This window comes from Chionomys nivalis, chromosome 1 (assembly GCF_950005125.1).
Source record: "Chionomys nivalis chromosome 1, mChiNiv1.1, whole genome shotgun sequence".
NCBI classification, from domain to species: domain Eukaryota; kingdom Metazoa; phylum Chordata; class Mammalia; order Rodentia; family Cricetidae; genus Chionomys; species Chionomys nivalis.
Genome location: NC_080086.1, coordinates 37,262,819 through 37,288,694, shown reverse-complemented (window position 1 = coordinate 37,288,694; position 25,876 = coordinate 37,262,819). Strand labels below are relative to the sequence as shown.

Genomic DNA, 25,876 nt, shown 5'->3' with positions numbered 1-25,876 from the left:
CCACCCAGACCACTGTGGGGGATTCTGGAGGATGGGAGTGAGGACTGAAGTGACAGTGCAGACGGACAGACAGACATGGTGCCAGACTCCTACCGGCACCTTGGGCCATGTTCTGGAAATGCCCAGACTTTTTTTCTTTCTTGAGACTAGATCTCTTCACATAGCCTGGTGTGGCCTTGATTTTACAATCCTCCTGCCCCAGTCTTCCGAGTGCTGAGATTACAGGCGTGCCCCACTAGGCCCAACTTTCTTAACGCTGTTGTGACAGAAACTGTCATTAAGTCATGGTGAGGATTGGGGCTCCATGAATTTGCAGCCATTGGTACAAAAGGTTGGGCTGTATCCCTCTCATGAGGCCCTGGGCCTTGATTCAGGAGCAGCAGCCAGCATGGGTGATATAAATTGTGTCTTTATTTGAACATCATTCCACCTGCACTGAAGCTCAGATCCAGCAGCAGCAGAAGGGGTCAGGACCAAAAGAAAAGTTACCAAATTGGACAATGAACATCAAGGACACATTCAAGACAGAACTTACTAATGGGGTGTAGACAACACCAATCTACCCTAACACCCAGCACAGGGCCTCGGAGGGCTGTCGGAGTCCTAGGGAGGGCTGGTTGCTCCTGATCACTTTCTCAGGAAAACTCCAGTCCTACCCTAGCTCTGACTGAGCCAGGCAAGAACCCATAGAAACTTCTTGTACTAGAAGGAGCCCTGCCCCTCCAAAAAGAGGGTTTCCCTTTTCCACACCGGGAGCTGGAGAAGACCTAGTGCCCTCTGTGCTCAAGGGGGACTCTTAGTCCTGGGCTCCTTCCCCAGAGCTCCAGCTGCCAGCCGTCATTTTGGCTCTTGTGGGCCCCCAAAAGATGTCAATCTTCCCCACATCCTGACACCCTCGGAAGGCTCTCTTCCATACTGTGGTCCTCTGAGAGGTGAGTTCTACTTGTCACAGCCCCAAGGACCAGTCTAACCAGTGTTTTGGATCAGAGACCAGACCACCTCGAGGTTATGGCTGCTTTCTCCACTCTGCCAGGAACGAAGAAAGTCAGAAACAGGAAAGAAACACCAGCGTCCCTGTCCAGCCACAGCTGGCTGAGGATTTTTAATGACCTAAAGTCAGGAAGCTCTTTGTTGGTGATCAGAAGCAGAGATGTAGACTTCCCTAGCCTGTCCCTTCCCAAAGGCCAACACTGGCTCACCTGCCCTAACCGTGCCGCTCCAGCTGCCGGATCTGCCAGAGCCCAACCTGAGCTCTTGGATAAAGCATCCATTCTCCCCGTCCCTACCGCTTCTCAGTCTTCAAGACCGCAACTTGGTCCGCACTACTACCTCTCTCCTTTCCCCGTGCTTACCCTGGGGCTCCTGCAGACTTCAGCCCAACAACCTGAAACTCCACAATGGATCTGAAATTGCTGGGCAGTAGCCGGTTGGCTACGGTATGGATGGGAACATTGTTAGACGGCTCCCCAAAAGGAATTAGTTTCCTTCCTCCCTAGTGTGGTTACCCTACTGCTGACACAACCTGGCCTGCGCACACACACACACAAACACACACACATACACACACACTCTCTCACATGCACACGCACACACAGACACACAGTCTCTCTCTCTCCTCCACAAAGGAACAAAACTGCTTGGACCACAGACCTCCAGTCCCTTGACCTCCATGGAGTCATTTCTAGCCTGTCCACCAAAGCATGGGGCGGGGGCTTGGACAGCAGGTGTCCTTAGGGGAACAGTCTTCAAGCACCCACATGGCTGCCCTCCTCGCCCCACCTCCAGCATTTCTTCTTCCCCTCCTCTTGCTGACCCTCTTCTCTACATTTTATTCTTGCCCACTACGAACCACATCTCCATCTCCCACTTCCTGTTCCTCTTCACCCACTGCCCGCCACTCCACGGAAACCTCTCTCCAATTCTTCTCTTCCCCATCACTGCGTGTCTCTCTAGATCCCTCCTTGAACTCCTTCTGCACCACACAGTCCCTCCCTTGCCTCTCATCTTTGCTTCTCTGGCTCTGCTCCTGCTTCCTCCCTGCCTAGTTCCCAATCTGTCACCCACTCCTGGCCCCTGTTGTCACTACCTTGCCCCCCTACCTTCTGGTTTGAATCTGAGGAACTGACTCCTGCTTCCTTCTCCTTCATACAAGCCCCACCCCATCCATTCCCAGTCTCCTGGCCACCTGCAGAAGACAGCGCCAGTGCTGGGGCTCCAGGAGGGGACTGAATGGGAACAAGTGTGTGTGGGGGACACGGGGCAGTCACCAAAGCTCGGGAGGAGGTGTCTGTCCTGGAGGAAAGAGGAGAAAAAGTGGAGATGCGGTCTGGAAAATGCCAGGTATCAGGAATCCTTCCAGAAGCCAGAATCAGATTCCAGCCAGGGTCTGGATGGGGCAGCCTTGGGTCATGGGTCTTGCTCAGGAATCCTAACTCTCAGCTCCAAGACCTATGGAAGTGAACACAAGGACAGCAAATATGTGGACTAGCCACCCTTCCAACTCTGGCTGAGGCCCACGTGACACACGGAAGTGATGAGCCCCCTGTGGAGCCAATAGGGGCCACACACTCCTCAACACAGGGACCACGCAACAGGCCATGCCCCAGGAGGCATTATGCTAGATATAGCTAGTCTGCCACCCCTCCACTGGGAACAGAAGGCTTGTCAATGACGAGATGGCTCTGCCACCAGGTCTATAAGGTAACCAAGGATGGTCCAAAAAAACACCTGGAATCTCCCTCATTTTCTCTCTGCTAACGGGAGAAGAGAGGAGCCCCCATGGTGAGAGAAGAGAGATTGTCTCATCTGCCCCTCCCTAACACACACGCATGCATACACGTACATACGCACCAGTGCACGCACGCACGCACACACACATACACACACACGCACGCACACACGCACACACACACCTCAATTCCAAGCACTGCCCATGAGGTTGCAGACCCTGGGCATATCGCAAGGCGAGAGTGGGCAAGGAGGAGAAAGAGTCAGGGACAGGGTAACAGGGCCTGGGATGGGGACAAGGGTACCCTGTTCAGAGGTGACCTGCAAGTTCAAGTTAGGCAGAAAAGTATCAAAGACGCAAGACAGTCCCTGCCTTTGGCAGATGTCCAAGGTGTAGGAAGCGAGAGGAGAGAGGATCCCCTAACTCCACCTCTGAGCCCCCTCTCCACAGCCACCGACCCTGACAATGGGCCCTGACAATGGGCCTGAGAAGTCTATGCTGTACAAAACAGGCCAGAATCAAAGGCTCAGTCACTGATGAGCTATCCTGGTAGAGAAGAGGCCAGGCCAGTCCCAGGCTGGGAAACTGGCAAACTCCAGCTGTGGTGATCAGCTGCCTCCTCCCACAGCCTCCAGAGCCTGTGTCTCCCCTCAGACTCTGTGGTTATGAGGGATTACCAGCAGTAGGAAGGAAGACCCTATCTTTTCTCCCTCAGCACGGCTTCGATTCCTTTGAGAGCTGGGTGCAGGCTTGAATGAGGGAGTCAGAAGAGGCCCCGTGGGTGGGGCTGGTGGCACCTGGAGCTTTGTGGCAGATGTGGTGGGACCATCATCAGCAAATAAAAATAAAGTAGGAAAAAGTCTGGCCCTCCTGGGGCAGTGTCTTGAAGGAGTCTCTTTAGGAGACCAGGACTGGGGAGGCAAGGACGCAGCAGGCAGCCTTCCAGACTGAAGGGGTCTGAGGAGCCCGCCCTGCAGAGCTTCCTTCCCCGGGGGTCCTCAGGGACCTCCAGCTAGTCTACACAGGAGAGAAGGAAACGGAAGGACCAGAGAGGGAGAGCCAGGCTCCCTTGGGAGGCAGGACCAGAATCAGGACCTCAAGGGCCTCTGCCTTCTGCCAGGCTGCCACCCCACCCCCGCCTCTCTTCAAAGCCTGGAGCTGTGTGCAGTCAGAGATTGGGGTCCGGAGCTTGACCGCAGGAACGAGAGGGCAGCAGACGAAAGATACTGAGATCGGGCCAACTCCTGGGCTACAGTCCTGGCTCTCAGGGTCCCTGCGTATGAGCAACAGGGCATGGCAGGACTCCCCATCCGGAGACATCACCTCCTGGCCGCAACACTGAACTGACTGTGGTGCCTACAAAATCTGAGGGAGAGAAGAGAGAATGTTAGAGACTGTCAGGTCGCAACACTCCCCAAAACAGCAGTGGGCAAAGAATGACTACAACCAAGTTGTTGGCTGGCGGGGAAGCCAGCACCCCATTCAATCTCCGACTTCACAGGGTCATGCTAAAGGTTCCAAAGAGACGCCATGCAAGTATTTGGCACCCAGGAAACGGTGGTGGCGTAGTTTAGCTTTTCCTTTGGCTCAGAACTGAGCTTGAGAGCCCAACTTCATGCACCAGTGAAGGCTGGAGACTTCTTGGCGTTGAAGGAAACAGGTCATTTCCTGCATAGGGAATTTCCGGTGCGGGGTGGGGGAGGGGGAGGCTGTCTATAACCTAGGCCGGCTTGGAACTTACAGGGTAGCAGAGGCTAGCCTTGGTCTCCTGATTCTCCTGTCTCTGCCTCCAGGGTATGAAGATTACAGGTGTACGCCACTATGATTGACCTCCCAGAGCTTGTTTAAGAGTGAGCTGCAATGACTTGCCACAGGCTGGGGACTGCCTGGGCTACACAGTGAGTTCTAGGGTATTCTAGTCTACCCCAAAAGGCCATGTCTTAAAAGTAAATGAACTTGTGAGAGAGCCATCAGGAGACAGGAGAGAGACCCATTCGCTGCTGGTTACACCTATCAATGCCCATATAGCTTCAGAGAGGCTACAAATAGGTTGGTCTTGCACTTCTGGGAATTACCACCAGGGGGCAGGTCCTGACCTCAAACCAAGACCAAAGAAACTACCCGGTGGGAGGGATCTGTGGGAGCTGTTATAGTCCTGGGTAATGAACCGGGGACAGGAAGGCCCTAGTCTCGCTGGGCTGAGGCAGATAGTGTGTCTGCCGGGATGAGCTTTGGCTCTGGACTTGGACCTGCATTCGGGTCCTGACTGCACTTAGAGGACTTTTGGGCAAGTTCCCAACTCTCCACACGCCCATCCACTGGAGGGCTTGTGTCCTCTTCTGTAAAACAGCGGTGGTAATGCCTGCCTGCAGAAGCCTGTGAGGTCTGACCGCTTTGAGGAAAGTGTCAGTCCTTGCTGGCCACTTTGCAGGCACAAACTTTCCCCTCAAAAGCCCGTCCTGGGAGACGAATCTGTTCTTATCACCCCGGTTTTATGAAGCGCGGGAAACAGAAGCTTGAGGTGAAGCAACCTGGTTTCGCTATAATCTGCGCTCACCACTCAACACTTCAAGCACAACCACGGGGCCCCTGCCAGACGAGTGGATACCCGGCTGCATACACTGTCTCATCTAATCCCATTGTATGGTGAGCCAAATCCGCAAGAAATGACTCTAGCGAATGGCTTTGCTAGACATAGACCGGACTGTGGAAGCCACTACCCTGGATCTCAGTCTAAGGACTGTGTGGCCATTCACACAAACGTTCACCACAATAACGCCTCTCTGGGCACTAGAGTAGGCTGACATCAGCGTCAGAAGACCCTGCTTGGCTCCAGCCCTTTGATTATCTGGTACTGTCATTACATTTCACTTCTGGAGACCCCAAGAACACAGTTGGACATGAATGTGTTAAGGCAGAAGAAAGACATCACAGCAGCAGCAGGAGGAAACCTTGGACCCTCCCTACAGGAAGAAGAATTAAATAAACCGTCATTCGACTTGTGCACTCTTTTGAATTAAGTGAAGTTTATTATCTATGTTTGTGTGAGAGTGAGGGTGTGTGGAGGTCAGAGTACAGCCTGTGGAAGTCGGTCCTGGGCATCAAAGCGTTGCTATGAGGCTTTCATAGCGATCCATCTCAATGGCCCTGAATTGTCTCATTGTTGTATTATTGTCATCAGCATGCATTATATACACCAATGTACAATATCGGTGCATTAATATGCACCAATTAAATGACATGGTGTAATAAATTTGTGATTGGCCACCATTCCACATCAAAGCTGTGACCATTGGTAATTTGCATATACTACAAGCTCTGATCTCGTGGCCCAGATCCTTCTCCTTCAGACCCAACCTGATAACCACCCCCTATCGTCTGTAGTTATCATTTATTGTTTAAAAAAATATTAAATTTTATTTATGTGTGTGTATGTGCTAGTGTAAGCTGCATGTGTTCAGACAGATGCCTATGGTAGCAAGAAGAGGGCACTGGCCCCTCAGCAGCTGGAGCCACAACATGGGTGCCAGGAACCGAATGCAAGTCCTCTGGAAGAGCTGCAAGTGCTTTTAACTACTGAGCTATCTCTCCAGTCCCATTGGTTCTTTGTCTTTAATAAATATATTTATTATACATTTGAATAGATTAAGTTTTATAAATTATTAGATATATTATAAACACATATTATAGGGTTTAATAAAACACAGCTCTCGGTCACTTCCCAGGCACAGCCACAGGCATGGGATGATGCCCACGACCTCTGAACTTCAATTCCCGTTCTCTAATTACTTTCAGGGCGGCTGTGTGTGTCTAAGCTGGAGACCAGTTTTCAGGAGTCTCCTACCACTGTGTAGGTCCTGGGGATCGACCTCAGTCATTTAGCATGGTAGCAGGTGCCTTCGCCTGTTGAACCATCTTAATCGTCCCTATGTGTAACTTTTTAAATCATTTTTTAAGTTTTTATTTTACGTGTATGGGCGTTTTTGCATCTCAAGCTTGACGCCCATACACGTAAAATAAAAATAAAAAATGTGCATCATGTGTGCATTGCCCGAGTCCTGAAGAGAGGGTAAGCTGGAGTTAAAGCCCCTTATGTGGCCTCATGTGGGTGAGAATCAGCCCAGCTCTTCTGGAGGAGGAGCCAGTGCTCTTCACAGCCAAGCCATCTCTCCAGTCCTCTGGGTGTAATTTTTGCTTCACTTTTATTTATTTATTTTTTATTATTATTATGGTTTTTTCGAGACAGGGTTTCTCTGTGGTTTTGGAGCCTGTCCTGGAGCTAGCTCTTGTAGATCAGGCTGGTCTCGAACTCACAGAGATCCGCCTGCCTCTGCCTCCCAAGTGATGGGATTAAAGGCGTGCACCATCATCGTCCGGCTTTGCTTCACTTTTAAATGTTTATCTACGATTGACCTGCCCCGCCCGAAGCAGGCCTTACCCTCAGGTCCGGGCACGTACCTTTGTTCTCCTGTTTGAGCTCCTCCTGCAGCAGGTCAGTCTGCCGGTTGCCCAGCACGAAGGCAAGGAAGGACAGGATGAGCGCGTTGAGGATCCCGATGATGGCCAGAATGTACGCCCAGCGCACCGAACAGTCCCCCAGGGAGTACTTCCCCGTCTTGGCCCCGCACATGTCCCGGATGGTCTCGGCGTCCCAGCCATCGGGGAAGATCATGCAGCCCAACACGAGGCACAGAGCTGGGCATGGGGGAGCGGGTCCACACCGAGGTCAGGTCAGGAAGAAAGAGAAGGCATCATTACTTCCTAGAAGCGAGGAGGTGGGAGGGAGCTGAGTCCTGAGAATTCCCTCAGCCCCATCTAGCAATCTGATCACTTGGTAACTCTGAAAATACAGTAACTGGGACCCTTGACCTCTCCTACCTAACCCCGCCTTCAAGGAATAAGAAAATACCAAAGCCAGGCCATATCCCCTGACATCCCCTGGGTTCCTGTTATTCTTACCCATCCTCATCACTTCAGTTTTTGTGAGTCTGGCTTTGGTTTGGTTTTTCTTTTGTTATTCATTCGACAGTGGTTCACTGACAATCACTTTGCATTCATTCAGAGACACTCTGCAGGCAGCAAAGGGTGACTAAGGTTTCCCCGTAGCTTCCCTCCCTCCAGCTGTGTCTGGGAGACGGGAGGTCCTCGGCGAGTCCTTCTGTAGAATGGGAGCCATGGTGCTAACTTGGTCATTTATTGCTGACGGTCTATTGTGTGCTGGGCATTAGAGCAGAGCTCAGGGAGGCACCCAGGTCTGTGTCTTGCTTGCACAGGAGAGGGGAGGGTTGCAGCGCAATGGTAAGGACTCAAACACTGGCCCAGCTCTCTGCAAGATTTGTGGGCCTCATTTGCTTTGTCTTTGTGCTTCAGTCTCCAAATCTGTAAAACGGGGGTGATTACGAGCACCACCAAATGACGGTGAAGATGACAGGGAGCCTCTAAGTGCTTTGCGCAGCAACTCCCACACAATGTTACTGCTGACATCAGAACTCGTCCTAACAAGCGCTGGCTGCTCTTGCAAAGGATTCCGGTTCAGTTTCCAGCACCTACTAGGCAGTTCGCAACTGTCTGTTACTTCAGTTTCCAGGAAATCCGACACCCTCTTCTGGCCTCCATAGGAACCATACTCATGTGGTACACATGCACACAAGCAGGCAAAATACTCACGCTCATAAAATAAAATAATTCAGGGCCATCATTAGCAGTTATAAAGCCAGTTTAGCCAACATGACACCATCTCAAAAAAAAAAAAACCCACACAAAACAAAAACCTTAGTCATAACAAAAATAATAACCACACAAATGAGGAAATAATGCAATAGGTTTCAGGTGAGGCGAGACAGATAAAAGTAGAAAGGGTGGGCCAAGATGGCCATGTTAAATAGCTCCCTTGTCCAATCCACTCACTTGGGTTACTCTACCAAGCTCTCAACAGCCTAGGTTGGGAGGGGTGGGGCAAGTCTGAGCCAATCATCTCACTACATTCCTTTGGTACTAGTGATTGACTAGGAGAGCGGCATGGGCCCGTAGCAGGCCAATCAGAGGCTTCAGGTTCAGTAGGCAACTGGAAAGGCTTGGTCTGCTCAGTGCCCCCGCCCCCATGTATTATGTCTGCAGCTTGTGCAGAGCTGTTTGAGTTGTGTGACCCTTGACACCTCCAGGTTCGACCTGGTTATTAGATGACAGCGTTGACAAGGTTTGGTTGTTCTCAGTTCTGTCACTATATGTGGCCTGTCCGGTCCCCACAGTGGGAAAGAGGCAAGAGCCTTGACATTCCTTCCCCCAGCTCCAGTACAAGGGAGTGCTCCCTAAGTGCCAGGCTCCTCCCTCCCCAGAGTTTTGAAACTTGGATTCCACCCCACACCCATCCTCCATGTCTGATGTAATGTCCCCAACAACACTGCCATCAACCTCTCATTCTACTGGGGCTGCCTTCATTTTCCAAGACAATAAGCCCACCCCCTTGATGGGCATACTCTGCTTTGCAGCAGAACCAAGCCAGGAGAGCTAGAGAACTAAATAGTCTGAAGATACACCTAGGCATACAGATGAAAAATCAAGTGCAGACCTCCACTCGCCAGGGGACAACAGGAGCTGGAGATTAACCATGGAAGCTTCAGGCCCCCATGGGCATTTAAATTCTGGTGTTAGACATTGTTGAAATCAAAAAGTAGGCATGAGACTAAGCCCTTTGGTGCTCTGTCATTGATTGGAAGGGAGGAGGAGAAAGAGGAGGAAAAAGAGAAGGAAGAGGAGGAGGAGACTTTAATGTCTGTCTCCCTACATGCCCTGTTTGTCTCTCCATCCCTGGGCTCAGATTCTCCAGCGAAAGGCAGGAGTAGGGTTAGAAGCTGACAGGGGACAGACACACACATTCTCCCTGCAGTTGCTTCCCAGCCCTCCTCTCCCTAGGTGCCAGAGTGGCTGGCCTCACTGTAGTCTGTTTTTGCTCGCTCCTGGTGCATTCTCATCTCCATGGAAACCGCTCCTGTATCCCAGCTCCAGCTTCCTCCCCCTTCCCAACACGGGCACTGAGACCTCAGTGAGATTTTCTCTCCTGTGCTTTTGAGTTCTCAATTTCTCTCTCTCTCTCTCTCTCTCTCTCTCTCTCTCTCTCTCTCTCTCACACACACACACACACACACACACACACACAGACACACACACACACACGCACACTTCTCTCTCATTTCATCTCAGCCGGTCCCTCATTCCCTCTTTTCTTTTGCCTTTGTCTCCATCTTTTCCTTCCCTTTCTCCCCCATACCTCCCTTATGGTGCTCCAGTCTGCACTTCAACTCTCCTCTCTCCCTTTTCGTTAACATTTGATCTCTCTATTCCTTCTTTTTTCTTTCATCTCTGTATCTATCCTCCTTACCCTGTTCTCTCTCTCTCTCTCTCTCTCTCTCTCTCTCTCTCTCTCTCTCTCTCCCCTCCCTCCCTCCTTCTCCTTGAACATTTCACAAGTAAATTTCTGATATCCTTAACCCCACACTGGGCCCACAGAAGCAGTGTGTCACAGACAGAGGCAGGCATGATGTCTATCTTCAGCATGAAGGGAAGCATAAAACCAAGTCATCCCACTGACTGTCATACATGTGAAGGACTGTCTCAAAGGATCAGACTGGGGGCAGAGGCCAGAGCATCAGGGGCAATGGGAAGATGCTGAGACAACCTCCCTGCCTCCTTGGCTCGGCAGAGCATCAGATGATGGCTTTGGGGCCTCGGTGACTTTTCGAGCAATGGGAGAGAACAAGCTGTCAAACCACTTGAGAAACGCCAGGCTGAGATGGTTTTTCTTTGTCTGGAGGAAGGGAAGTAATCAAAATAGGTTATCCTTGCCCAAGAATCTCAGTCTTCAGGGAATGGCACACCACAGACAAGGCAGGCTTACCCACCTGCAGGATGAGGATTCCAAGACTGTGGTCTGTGGACTGCACCTTTTGGGAGTCAGGAGCTGGCTGAAGTGCCAGCTGCTCCCAAGTCTGATATCCAGGGGCAGGATGTAGCATGCCACAGAGTTCAGGACAACCTGGACTGACCCTCACGTGCAGGGCATAGTGTGCCGCAAGAGTTCTCTACCTTCAGCCTGGAAACTCCATGGCAGGGGCTGCCCTGTCTACCCTGAGATGCTTAGCTTCATCCCTAATCCCCACCCACCAGATCTCAGGGGAAAAATATGTACTGTTGTTTTAAAATCCATCCAAATAATGGTTAGCATCCCCTGAGAGTAATGATTGCTTACTGAAAACCACTGGTGCAGAGGGATGCCCCAGTGCTACAGAGGAACTTTGGTAGCAAGATTTCTGTCAATTCTAGAGTTTTGGAAGTTGCTTACAATGCACTTCCTGTTTACTTAGGTAATATTATATCCTTCTGGAATCTTTGCAGAGTTGAATACAGTTATAGTTTTCCTCAGTTATGATAAAAGATAAATTAGATATAAAACTTTAGACTTACAAAGATAAGACAGATGATAAAGTAGTTTCCTTAATTTGCCAAATGTAAATGAACTGAATGTTGTAACTGTAATTCTTGCTTGATACCTGTTTTGCTATATGTGATATTACTATGTTAAAGTCAAAACCTTTCTTTTTATATAGACAGAAAAGCAGAGATGATGTGGGATTTTCCTGTATACTGTGAAAATGTTTTATTATCATTGGTTAATAAAGAAGTTGTTTCAACCTATGCCAGGGCAAAATAAATCCAGGCAAGAAATCCAAACAGAGATAAATAGAGAGAGTAGAAGGAGTCAAAGCGATGCCATGTAGCTGCCAAAGGAGAAAGATGCACCAGAACCTTACGGTAGACACAAATGAATAGAAATGGGTTAATTTAAGATGTAAGAATTACTTAATAAAAATGTTGAGGTAATAGGCCAAACAGTGTTGTAATTCATATAGTTCCTGTGATTATTTGGGTCTGGGTGGCCATGAACAAATGAGCAGTCTTCCATTTACAGTACACATCATGGGTACACACAATAATAATAATTTTTTTTAATCTATGAGGTTGACAAAACATGACCCCAGCCTACAGATGAGGGAACTGAGGCCTGGAGGAACTCAGTCTCTTTTTGTATGCCACATAGCTGAGAAGTAGTGAAGCCTGCATTCAAGCCCAGAGAGGAACTTCATTACATCTTTGAACAAACTCATTTACAATTCCTTGTTTGTTTGTTTTTCTCTGTGTAGTCCTGCTGTCCTGGAACTCACTTTGTAGACCAGGCTGGCCTTAAACTCACAGAAATTCTCCTGCCTCTACTTCCTGAGTGCATTTAAAATATTTTAATTAATTAATTTAATGTATATGTGCTTTGTCTGCATGTACATATGTGCACCATTTGTGTACATAGTACCCTTGAAGGTAAGAAGAGGTTATTGGATTCCCTGGAATAAATGGTTGTGAGCTGCTGTGTGGGTGCTGGGAACTGAACCCATGTCCTCTGCAAGACCAGCCAGTGCTCTTAACCACTGAGCCTCCTCTCCAACCCCTTAAATATGCTTTCCTCTGTTCTGCATCATGGAATATGAATGTAAGAGCAAGGGATCATGCAATAATTTTTAACGATGAAGATAAGAATCACATCCCAGGAGTAGTGGAGCAGAGAGTGAAAGTCACTAACAACTCCAGTTGCTCTTGTGCTGGTTCTGGGTAGCCTAATCTTTGAACATTTGTTTTATCTACGAGTCTAGAATCAGAGTGGAGAGATGGCTCAGTGGTAAAAGTGCTTGCTGATTATTCAGAGGACCAGAGTTTGGTTCTCAATACCCATATTAGGTACTTATAACTGTCTTTAACTCCAGTTCTGTGGGCAACACACACACACATGCATGTGCGCTCACACACACACACGTTTGCACAAGCACACACAAATAAAAATAAAACTTTCTTAAAAGAGAACGACTAGAAGCTTAGATTATTAAGCTAAAATTATTTAGGGTTTTTCAATCATGCACAAAAACCTAGCTCTGGCATATATATATATATATATATATATATATATATATATTATTCTTTTTAACTTTCTGTCATTTTTATTTAGTAAGGGGAAAACATTTAGCTATATGTCACTGGGGAAGTCCCTTCAGCTCTCTGACCCTTGCAATCCTAGGAATGGTGGTATCTACTTCTCGTGGCCACAATGTAGAATGAGTGGTTATCAACATCAACTGCAACACAGGCACACCCATTGCTTAGATGGCATTTACTCTTTAGATATTCTTATTTAAAAATATTTATTTATTTATTATGTATACAATATTCTGTTTGTGTGTATGCCTGCTGGCCAGAAGAGGGCACCAGACCTCATTACAGATGGTTGTGAGCCACCATGTGGTTGCTGGGAATTGAACTCCGGACCTTTGGAAGAGCAGGCAATGCTCTTAACCACTGAGCCATCTCTCCAGCCCCAATCTTTAGATATTCTTACCCCTAAATCCATATATAGTTTTTTTTTTTTTAGGCTACATCTAGCTGCAAGGACATTTTTTTCCCTTTGGTCCCCCTTTCTTCCTCCCCACTTTTGTACATGCCTCTCCCCTGTACATGTACAGAAAGGAAATGCATACAATGGGTTGACTTTTACAGCACCGGTGTGAACATACCTCTCACAAGGGAGCTTGTTATAGGAATTATAGTGTATCCATGCCATAGAATATTACTAATTCAATTTACTAAACTGTTTCTAGTTTCTTGATACAGAGGCTTAAATGACTGGCTTAAATTTTTGTTTTAGACTAAGCATGTGGCTCAGTGGTAGAGTTGCTTAGAAGTGCAAGTTCCTAGATTCAATCCTCAGCACTGCAATATGGATAAATCTTTGCTTCTTCTCCAGTCTATACAGTCAATGCTACAACTTTCCCTCTTAGCAATTCTGGTCACAAATCTTGTATTTTTATGTAATTAAGAATCACAATTCCTGTGATTTGTTCTTGGGTCTATTTATTAATCTACATGCTACTCAATAGAAGTGGAGGACATCTCTGGGAGCTTGAGGCCAGCCTGGTCTATACAGCAAGACCCTGTCAGATCTGAGAGCAGGCACTGTGGCTTCGAGTTTTATAATGGCAAAGCTGTGATTTGGGGTCCAGAATGTGGACTGTCTTGGTGAAAGTTCCATTTGAGCCTGAGAAAAATGTGTTCCCTGTGGCCATTGACTGCATGAGCCTCCAGCCAGTTCTGGATTCTGCTGAGTCAGTCATGTTCTGAGTGATTTCTCTGGCAGCTGGATTTCTTCCCTTTTCATCATTGTTGTATTTGAAAACAGGGTCTCATATAGCCCAGGCTGCACACAAACTCACTGTGTAGCCAAGGAGGGCCCTGAACTCCTAACCCCACTGCTTCTACTTCCCAACTGCTGTTACTACAGACATGGAAGACCAAGCCCAGTGCATCTATTGACTGTTAATTCGTGTTTTTTGTAGGTGAAGTGGGTTTCTTGATGTTTTTATTTATGCACTTAGACCACTGACACTCGGCATGATTGCTGACACTGCTAGACCCATACCTACCATGCTTATCACTTTCCTATGCTGACACTGCTAGACCCATACCTACCATGTGTATCACTTTCCTATGCTGACACTGCTAGACCCATACCTACCATGTTTATCACTTTCCTATGTTGACACTGCTAGACCCATACCTACCATGTCTATCACTTTCCTATGCTGACACTGCTAGACCCATACCTACCATGTGTATCACTTTCCTATGTGTTGCCCTTGCTATTTAATATTTTTAAAAGAGATTTACTTATTTTTATTTTATAAATAAAATAATAAAAATGAATCTTTTAAAAAACTTAAGATGGGCAGTGGTGGAACATGGCTTTAATCCCGGTGCTCAGGAGGCAGAGGCAGGTGGATCTCTGAGTTTTAGGCCAAGCTGGTCTACAAAGCAAGTTCCAGGACAGCCAAGGGTACACAGAAAAACCCTGTCTCAAAAAACAGACAAACAAAGCCTGGTGGTGGTGTATTTGTAATCCAAATATCCAAGGAAGTGAAGGTAGGCAGATTCCTGGGGACCTCTGGTGAGCTAGCCTAGGCTAATTGGAGAGCCCCAGGTCTCAATGAGATAACTAGTCTCAAGAGAATGGGTGAATAGCTCCTGAGGAATAACACTTAAAGTTGTCCTTGGTCTTCACACTCACCTGCATACAAACACACACACATACATACATACATACATACATACATACATACATACACACACACACATGTGTGCACACACATATACAGGTTTATATGGTTATTATGATACATCCATTTATTGGATATTGGGACTCAGTTTTTTTCTTCATAGTCTATCCTTAAGAAAATGGTTTGATAATAGAGTCATGAATGAGGTACTTTTAGAAATAATACCATCTTTACAGATTAATAGTGAACAGCTGGCTGACAGGATTAATACCATTGAAAATCAAAAGTTACCTGAAAAACTAATACTATTGAAAAGGGTAGGGGGCTGGAGAGATGGCTCAGAGGTAAAGAGCATTGCCTGCTCTTCCAAAGGTCCTGAGTTCAATTCCCAGCAACCACATGGTGGCTCACAACCATCTGTAATGAGGTCTGGTGCCCTCTTCTGGCCAGCATGCATATACACAGACAGCATATTATATATATAATATATATATATATAATATTTAAAAAAGAAAGAAAAGGGCACCATTAATTTGACAGACAAAATTGAATCCATGTCAAAGGATACTGAGAAAGAATTCATACTGTTGAATTTGACAATCAAAATTTGTTTAAAAGTTATTATAGGTTAGCAGATAGAGTATCTCTCCAGGATGGCAATCTGCATACTATCCAAATAATGTCCAAGGATGAGGTGTTAGCTTTAAAGGAAAAACTTTAGACCTTGGAATCACTTGTGTTAGGTTCCTCAATAAAATCACTAGAAATATATACAGGCCAGAAGATTCAGGCTTTCCAAAAGACAGTAGTAAAAATATTTGAAATGATTGAGGAAATTATTGGAGCTGATGAACAGGAAAAGAAGGGACAAGGACAGGATTCAACATCACCAGTAGCTGTCAGAGATGACTTACCCAGGGTTTTAGATTTCTACCCTGTAATCTACTCTGACAAAGCATCAAGTTCTAAAGACCCAAAAGGATCCAAAGAAGGTAGATGGATACCTATAGGAATGAATGATCTAAAAGAAATTAAGCAAGCTGTTGTAACTTATGACTTGTATTCTGCATTTGTTAGGTAGATGATAATGACATGGGCTTCTAGCATTAAAGCAATGCCACATGACTGGCTTCAGTTAGTGTCAGCAGTCCTGGATTATGGGCCTCAATTGATGTTTAAATGCTATTTCAGAGGAGAGGTGAAAATTTTAGAACAACAGGGAAAACCAAAAGGACTTGAGACTTCCCAAGATCAAATTCTTGGTGAGGGCACTTATGCTGACCCACAGGCTCAAGCTCTTTATGATGAACCAATCTTGTCCCTATGCCACAAAGCAGCCTTAAATGCTTGGGACAGGTTTCAAGAAGCAGGAAAATGAATTGAATCATATACCATGGTTAAACAGGGCTAGAAAGAACTCTTTAGTGACTTTTTAATAAGATTAACTAAGGCTGTGCAAATAGGAGTCTATTAGATGCTAGATGAGTACTTATTGAATCTCTGGCTTTTGAAAATGCCAACTTAGAATACAAAAAGATACTTGAGCCTTTAAAGGTTAGATCAGCACCAATGGATGAATGGATCCTTCATGCAGTGAACACTGAGACATTTGATTATAATACTGAATCTTGGGTAGGAGAAGCAATTTCCAAAGATATGAGGAGACATCAATATGCCAAATGTTTTAATTGTGGTAGAATATGACATCTAAGAAGGGATTGTAGACTAGGAATAATATCTCCTCTGGGAATGGCAAGAATAGAAGGACTCAGCCTTCAGGTATATGTAGAAGGTGTGGCAAAGGCCGACATTGGACCAATGAATGCAGACCAACAAAAGACAGACAAGGCAACCCAATACCATCAGGAAACTCTTTGAGGGGCCTCTCGCAGGTCCCCAAGCCAAAAGTGGCCCATCATTCCCCATCACTGTGGAGAACATGTCTCACTAGGAAAATTTAAAAAATCCAGAGTCTTCTGTAAAAGACCATAGTGTTATAGATGATGGCATAAACATGGAGGGCAAATCAAAAATTCCTACAGGAAATAAGAAATGTATATTCTGGCAGACTTCTATAAATGATCAAAGACCAAAGCTAAAGAGTGCATTAAATGGCGCTGTAATTGTGGGTTTGATAGACACAGGTGTGGATGTGAGTATCATTACTCCAGAATCTTGGCATCCAAATTGGCCTCTTCAAGAGGCAGATGTTCAATTACTAGAAATTGGAACCCTATCTCAAGTTAAACAAAGCATGAGATGGGTTGAATGCATAGGGCCATAAGGTCAGTGAGGAAGGCTGAGGCCTTAGGTGGCTAATATTGCAGTGAATTTATGGGGTCATGACCTGCTGCAGCAGTGGAATACCCAGATTATCTGCCGTCCTAGGAACTCATAATTCTAGGAAGGATATTATAAGGTTCCATATACAAATGTCACCAGCCATTCAGGCTGTACAAGAACACAAAGCAACTAGCAAACCTTTGGAGGTACCAACAGCCCTACCTTTCAAATGGTTAACTGAGAAACCCATATGGGTTAAACAGTGGCCATTAACAGAAGACAAACTGCAGGCTTCAGAACAGCTGATACAGGAACAACTAGATGCTCGTCATATTGCAGAATCAACCAGTCCTTGGAATTCTCCTGTATTTGATGTTAAAAAGAAATCTGGTAAATGGAGAATGGTGACAGATCTAAGGCTGTCAACATGGTAATTCAAACTATGGACCCTCTACAATCTGGGATTCCTCTGCCTTCTCTATTACCAAAAGGATGGCCTCTTATAGTTATTGGTTTGAAAGATTGTTTCTTCACTATACCTTTACAAGATAAGGACAAAAAAAATTTGCCTTCACAGTACCTACTTATAATACTTCTCAGCCTTCTAGGAGATATCAATGGACTATCTCCCACAGGGAATGCTCAATAGCTCCACCCTATGCCAATACTTTGTAAGTCAGCCATTGGAAATAATATGCAAGATTTCCTAAATCTTCTGAATTAAATCAGCTGGTGTATTTCAAGGATATCTTGACCTCACAATGAAAGCCAGGAGATGTGCTATGTTGGGGAAGGGGTTTTGCTCTTGTTTCAACCGTAGAAGAAAAGAATACCATCAAAATTAATAAAGATTCTGTTTGAAAAAGATAAATCTCTTGACAAATGATAGCTCATCCACAGAGGTGACAACCAATCAGGTGGTAAGGAAACCTCATAATGGGTGGGGCATGGTTCTGCTCTTGTCTTTACAGGAAAATCACATCTTCAAAAATTCAAGAGACCCTGGATGTTTGGATGTTGACAGAAGGAAAAATAACTGTCCAACAAGGATCATCAAGAAAAAGAAATATGACTTATAAAGACAGGTGATAAAAATAGATACATTTATGAATATATAGAACTGGCTTTGGAGTTGGGCAATGGCTCTGTCCTCTTAATTCAAGCATGTTGTTAAAAGAAAATTTCAGAATTTCTGTCTCATGTCAGGAGCCATTTGGTATGGGACAGAAAGGAAAACGAATTTAGAAAAAAACATACATTTCTTCATACCTATTTTTGCCTCTATTGTATCTTTCATTGAGTATATGTTTGTATAAATAATGTCTAAGTTTTCTACAATGAATTTTCTTGCAGTAATCTTTGAAGTTTCCAGGAAGAAGATGGGGCCCCACAACAACAACTCCACCTGGTTGATATGACGTCCTGATGCTGATAGCGCTACTATAAGACCTGTTTTTGGGTACCAGCTGCTCAAGATGGTTCCAACTAGGTTAGCTGAAATCATGCACTTTTTTACAATGTTCTGGCCAGATCTCCAAATAGGAACCTCAGAAAAACCCTACCAAATACTCAGAGACTATTTGCAATTATACCAGACAGTAATCTTGGAACTTAACCATCATTTTACTTTCACAGGATCCCATGGAAAGAACATTGCTCCCATGACGGCTGGAAGTAATTCTAGAAGACAACATCCCCTCTCCCAACAAAGTTTGTCCTCAGGGTTAGGGCCATCATTTAGGGGTTGATTATAACTGTTATAGGGTTGGGGTTTGGGGGAAATTATGTAGGCTCAGGAAGATCTTTGGAAAAAAAGGGAAATTGGATGGGATAATAGATTAATGTGAGTTTACTCACACTAATAATAGTGAGTAATGGAGTAAATACTTGTGAGTTATTATTTACATTGGTATAAATACAAACTTAATTTATATTGAATTAAATTATATTGACTATGTTCCTATTTTCATCTACAATATTTGTAGACCTAGGCAAAGTTATTTTGTATAGTATATGCATGCATGCTTCTACCTCTCCTTAAGACATTTTGTATATTGATACAATTTTAGGATATATTGATCATATTGCAATATACATTTCTACCTCTGATAAAGATACTTATACATTGTTTACATTTTGAGATCATTGTCCTCATATGTTGTATAGTTGTTTAAAGATTGTTTAATAGTCTAATATGAAGTCTTAGTCTTTAATTTATATAGGTATTAAGAATAATAGGTCAATAGTCATCCATGTTTGTCATACTTATAGTTAGAATAATCAGGTTCTTTAGATACATAGAGATTGTATTCTGCATAAATAGATAATCTTCAACCACTTCAAAGAGCTGTAGAATATGGCATTTAGATAACTTAGGGTTCTGTTGATATGAGACACAATTGCTCCTGGCAACACCGATATATTCCCAAGAGAATGTTGAACATCGAAGACACTCCACTTGGAGCTTGTTTTCTTCTTGGCAAAACTGGCCTTTGGGCAAGGAACTGTCCATGCATTAACCACTGACAAAATGTACAATGTCCAGACAGGACAAGCAGGATACAAGAAAAAAGACTGTCAAGCCTTGCCAAGACAGGGTAAGAAAGTTTTCGAAAAATTTCTTGCCACTGAAAATGGTCTGTCAGTTACTCTAGGCCTTAGCCAAAGTTGGCTGCTACAACATTGCAAATGAGACTTTGGATGATTGCCCAGGTATTAGTTGTCTCTGTCATTTATTGCACATTTTGGAAGTTGCTTACTCAATTAATATTATTTCCCTTCTTGGGTCTTCAATGGGGTTGAAGACTAGATAGCTGTAGTTACTTTCCTCTCATGACTTGGCCAAGTTATTTATTACACAAGACTTAAACTCCTTAGGATAGGATAATTATTGAAATATTTATCACGTTTCTTGCTTGATATATTTGTTCTTATTGTATATAATTTTTTATTAGGCTTAGAACTCTCTTATTTAAACAAAAGGGGGAGGTGCTGTAGGAATTCCTATAGCCAGTAGCTTTTAAGTTACCCTCCCACCTGGGCATGGCCTCATATACTATATATGCTGATGTAAAGCATGCATCTGGCCTCTTTCCTGGCTGCTGGAATAGATTGCTGTTCCCTGTTCAAGCAAAGGATTTGATCTGTGAGTCTACCCCTAAATAAATAATATTTTATTATACTCAATTCTGAGCTAGTGTGTGATTTCTTTTTTAGCGTTCCTCTTCACATAACTTGGTAAGACAGGTATACTTTAAAGAAAGTTCCTTAGATTTCCTTGTTTTGAAGTCATGATCTTCCTGTTTTAGCCCTCGGAGTAGCAATGATGACAGGGAAATGCCACCATGCCCAGCTTTCTTCTTCATTTTGAAGGATAGTTTCATCCAGTACAAGCTTCCAGGATGGGAAATGTACAGTGGCAGAGGACTTGCCAGGTATCTGCTGGCCTGAACAGTCACCAGCACTGGACTGAAAAGCCTCAGCTCTCCTCACCTCATCCCAGGTGGTGCCAGTGCCTCCCATCAGAACGGTCTCCTTCTATGTACCTTCCTCAGCTTCTCACTTGCTGCTTGCCCTCTACTGCTCAAACTCCTCTCTTAGCCCCCTTTTCTGGCTTCTTTGCTGCCTGTCCTGTGATGGACGGTGTTCTGAGATAGTCCCTCTTCTCCTTCCGCACCTTTTCCTGGGGCTCTTTTGTTCACACTCAGGTTCATTGGATGAAACCTCAGACGTTCAGCTTCACAATGGACCTCTCTCTTTTTGACTCCAGAGCGAAACATCTGGCCAAACTTGGACTCTCCCTTGCATATTCTCCAGGGCCCCCAAATTCAGCACTTCCCCCAGAGGAACTTGTCTTGCCCTGTCACAAACATGGTCCTCCTCCTGTATCCTCTGAGGATGCTACTTCAGAGCCTCAGCCACCCACAAAGCAAGTTCGGCACCTGCCTTACCCCCAGCCCACAAAAACCCCCAGTGGTCTCCCAAATGGGCTCCTCACCCTTCCACAGTCTCACATCTTTCCAGAACCATCACTTTCACATTCATCTTCTTGGCTCCCAGCCTCCTAGGAAGCCTTCATACAATGCACCTTCCCAGCTGCTGCCACCGCCACCATCTTCCTAAACCCATGCCCAGCCCTGCTCACTCACACTCCTAAAAGTGATCACCATGACCTGTAAATAAGACCCAACCTCCAAGGCTGGACTCCCAAGGTTCTTGTGAAGCTCCTCCTCCAACCCCTTCTACCTTTCACTTCCCCTTCCCTTTTCTAGCACAGTTATTTGACATGGGTCACACAACAATGATTTACAACCACAAGCATTTACTGAGCCAGGGACTCGCTGTGCCTATAACAACCTTCCAATGGCTCTGCAGAGTGGTTTCTATTTGTCTCTGCCTAAACATGTTCCCCATGGATTACAAAACTGATATGCAATGTTGGCAGGGGGACCTTTCAGAGGTGTTCAGGAGTTGATCCCCATAGAAGAATTCAGTCCCTTCTGCTCCCAGCCCTGTAATGCCTTCTTCATGCTATGGAGCAGCAAGCAAGCCCTTACCAGATGCCAGACCCTCAGCCTTGTACTTCCCAGCCTCAAGAACCATTAACCAGCTGGGTACACTCAGTAGTAGAGCATGCTTCCCTAGCATGTGTGAGGCCCTGGTATCAATCCCTAGCACCATACACAGAACACATGGCTTTTTCACATGCACACAATATTATAATTATAATTATAATTATGCTGGCCTGCCCTGTCACCTGGGTACCCTGTCCCTTTAAGAAACAAGCTCTGCCCACTCCCAATCTCCCCCTTCCCACCAAGGTAAGCTGATCTTGTGCCCCTTCTCTTTCTCTTCCATTCTTCTTCTAAACAGGCAGCCTCTGCTGCTCCCTTCTCCTCCTTCTCTTCCTCTTTCTTCTTCTTCTTCTTCTTCTTCTTCTTCTTCTTCTTCTTCTTCTTCTTCTTCTTCTTCTTCTTCTTCTGCTTCTGCTTCTGCTTCTGCTTCTGCTTCTGCTTCTGCTTCTTCTTCCTCTCTCTCCTTCCCTCTCTCTTTCTTTCCTCCATAACCCTCCTACCCTTATACCCTCCCAATACCCACTAAATAAACTCTATACCCGAGTTCTCTGTCTGTCTTCCACCTGCCACAGCCTCTCCTACCCTCAATGGGACCTGCCAGGGTCACCCACACTGCCATAAGTCATAACACACACTTTTGAAAAGGATGTCTTGTGAGATACAGCCAAGATCTCCAGGAAAAGAAAGGAGGGGCATTTTTGTTATACAGGCATAGTAGCACACACCTGTAACCCTAGCCCTTGAAGGGAATCACTGGCAGGAAAAGCATAAGTTGAAAGCTCATACAATGTTTGAGGCCAGCCTGGGCATCATGAAATTGTTATAAATAAACAAATAAAGACACACAACCATAACTGGGTATGTCACTTCATGCCGCACGATACCAGAACTCAGGAGGCAGAAATAGGAGGATGCCTATGAGTCTGTGGCCAACCTGGGCTACATAGCAAAAGTCTGTCTTAACAAGCCAAAATAAATAAATAAACTTCTGCTCATTATAAGTTTACCCATGTAACATCCTGTTTCTGCAGTCCAAAGCCAGTTAAGACACTATGAGTCTGCTCATTTATTATGAAAGGAAACTCAGAGATGATGTAAAATCCCTAAGGACTTGTAACTGATGATATAATCGTAAGTCAGCACCGGGTACTGCTCCCTCTGAAGGAGTGGGTGATAGAGCGAGGATTTACATGTCATCTTTCACTCGTCCACTCGACTGGACACTTGTGGGTGCATGGTGGCTCGTGCCTGTACTCCCAGCACTTAAAAGGCTGAGACAGGAAGGTTGCCACAAGTTTCCAGTCTAGTTGGGCTACTTAGCAAGATGCTGTATAGAAAATAAAAAGTACCGCTGAGTAGTACTCTAATATGTATATATTCCACACTTTCTCATCCATTCTTCCATTGAAGGGCATCTAGGTTGTTTCCAGGTTCTGGCTATTACAAACAATGCTGCTATGAACATAGTTGAACAGATACTTTTGTCATATGATAGGACATCTCTTGGGTATATTCCCAAGAGTGGTATTACTGGATCTTGGGGTAGGTTGATCCCAAATTTCCTGAGAAATCGCCACTGAAACAATGGCTTCTCGAATTTTGCATGCAAATGGATGGAAATAGAAAGCATTATCCTGAGTGAGGTATCCCAAACCCAAAAAGAGGAACATGGAGTGTACTCACTCATAATTGGTTTCTAGCCATAAATAAAGGACATTGAGCATATAATTTGTGATCCTAGAGAAGCTAAATAAGAAAGTGAACCCAAAGAAAAACGTATAGTCATCCGCCTTGATAGAGGAAGTAGACAAGATTGCCAGGCAAAAACTGGGAACTTGCGGGTGAGGTGGCATGGGACTAAGGGGAAATAGGGTGAGAAACGTGAGAAGGGGAGGATGGGGGGAGCTTGGGGGAATGGGATGGTTGGGATATAGGAAGGTGTGGATACGGGAGCAGTGAAATATATATCCTAATTAAGGGAACCATCTTAGGGTTGGCAAGAGACTTGACTCTAGAGGGGCTTGCAGGTGTCCAGGGAGATGTCCCCAGCTGGTACCTTGGGCAACTGAGGAGAGGGAACCTGAAATGACCCTATCCTATACTGATGAATATCTTGCATATCACCTTAGAACCTTCATCTGGCGATGGATCGAGATAGAGACAGAGACCCAATTTGGAGCAACGGACTGAGCTCTTAAGGTCCAAATGAGGAGCAGAAGGAGGGAGAACATGAGCAAGGAAGTCAGGACCACGAGGGGTGCACCCACCCACTGTGACAGTGGAACTGATCTATTGGGAACCCACCAAGGTCAGCTGGACTGGGACTGAATAAGCATGGGTTGAAACTGGACTCTCTGAACATGGCGGACAATGAAGGCTGATGAGAAGCCAAGGACAATGGCACTAGGTTTCGATCCTAATACATGAACTGGCTTTGTGGAAGCTTAGCCTGTTTGGATGCTCACCTTCCTGGACCTAGATAGAAGTGGGAGGACCTTGGACTTCCCGCAGGGCAGGGAATTTGGACTGCTCTTCGGTATGGAGAGGGAGGGGGAATGGAGTGGGAGGAGGAGAAGAGGAGTGGGGATAGGGGGAGGGGAGTGGGGGGAGGGGGCAATATGTGGGAGGAGGGGGAGGGAAATGGAAAACGGGGAGGGAAATGGAAAACGGGAAGGAGGCGGAAATTTTAATTAAAAAAGAATAAAAAAAAGTCAAGTAAAAAAAAAAGAAAAAGTACTAAAAACAAACAAGAAAGCAATAGGCACTTACTAGGCACCTACTCCAGATGTGCTGGGCACAGCCTTCTGGCCCAAGATGTTCACTGTGTCACTTAGTAGGGGAGAAGCAAAGAGATGCGGAATGGGCTGGGCTGGCAGTGGCAGTGAACTACGGCTGGGTCATTCTTCTTCTTCTCCTCCTCCTCCTTTTTCCTCTTCCTCTTCTTCTTTTGAGACAGGGCATCTCTGTGTAGTCCTGACTGTCCTGGAACTCATTTTATAGACCAGGCTGGCCTACAATTCAGACATCCTCCTGCCTCTGACTCTCAAGTGCTGAGATTAAAAGTGTGGACCACCACCTGGCTGGGTTATTATTTTTCTGAAAGCTTCTTGATTTCATCTTCTCCCCATTTCATGTATTTATCATCATCAACTACTTTAATCCCAGAGCAGTTTACTTAGGGCCTCTAGAAGAATAACACTAACCCAGAAGCTGAAAGGGAGCATCAATATTTTGCTTGTGTTTAAAAGACCCGGATAAATCCAGACCCCTGTAACAGGAAAAATAGCGCCAAAAATCTAGCAGGAAGAGGAGAGCCAAAAATCTAGATTAGTTGGTTCAGTGACTCTGTTTCAGGAACTAGCTAAAAATAAAGTTAGATTATAATCTTAAAAATAATCTTGAGAAACAGGGAGTTACCCCCTTGTGATTATCACTGGTATTTTTGGAAATTTTCAATAATCACTGGTATTTTCGGAATTTTCCAATGGTGCCCTCCCTACCCCCTTTGGATTACTGGGTTGTGGTTTCTTCCCTTAAATACCCCTTCTCACACCTACTCGGGGTCGAACTCTCTGCCCCTGCATGGGAAATGAGTTTTGGTCCCAGTGAGTACACTGGCTTCTGTCCTGTCAATAAACCTCATGTGATTGCAGCAAGGACAGTCTCTCATGAGTTCCTGGGGGGGGGGGGCGGGTCGTGTTATCCGGAGACTTGAGTGAGAGTCTCCCTGCCCTGGAGGTCTTTCATGTGGCGCACGCCTTTAATCCCAGCACTCGGGAGGCAGAGCCAGGCGGATCTCTGTGAGTTCAAGACCAGCCTGGTCTACAAGAGCTAGTTCCAGGACAGGCTCCAAAGCCACAGAGAAACCCTGTCTCGAAAAACCAAAAAAAAAAAAAAAAAAAAAAAAAAAAACACCACCAACAAAAACAACAATCTCACCGCATGGGAGGAATATACAGACAAAGTCAAAAGATAAAGACAGAACAAAATCTGCAACTCTGGTCACAAAGAGCTGACTTTTATTTATTTACTTATTTTTGAGCCAGAGTCTTACATAGTCCAGGCTGTCCCCGACCTACGGAGATCTACTTGCCTTTGCCTCTTGGGTGTTGTGGTAAAGCTGTACTCTACTGCACCCTGCCTAT

General features: G+C 45.5%; 1 protein-coding gene across 1 annotated transcript in view; it reads right to left on the bottom strand.

Annotated features, from left to right (window-relative positions):
- Positions 1-402: 402 nt before the first annotated feature.
- Positions 403-25,876, bottom strand: part of Lhfpl4 (LHFPL tetraspan subfamily member 4) — a 40,242-nt gene continuing 14,768 nt past the window's right edge. The window contains exons 3-4 of the mRNA XM_057787517.1: positions 7,187-7,423; positions 403-4,093 (exon numbers count right to left, since the gene is read on the bottom strand). Coding sequence (XP_057643500.1) covers positions 3,993-4,093; positions 7,187-7,423 — 338 coding nt within the window. The 3' untranslated portion in view covers positions 403-3,992. The remainder of the gene's footprint in view (positions 4,094-7,186; positions 7,424-25,876) is intronic.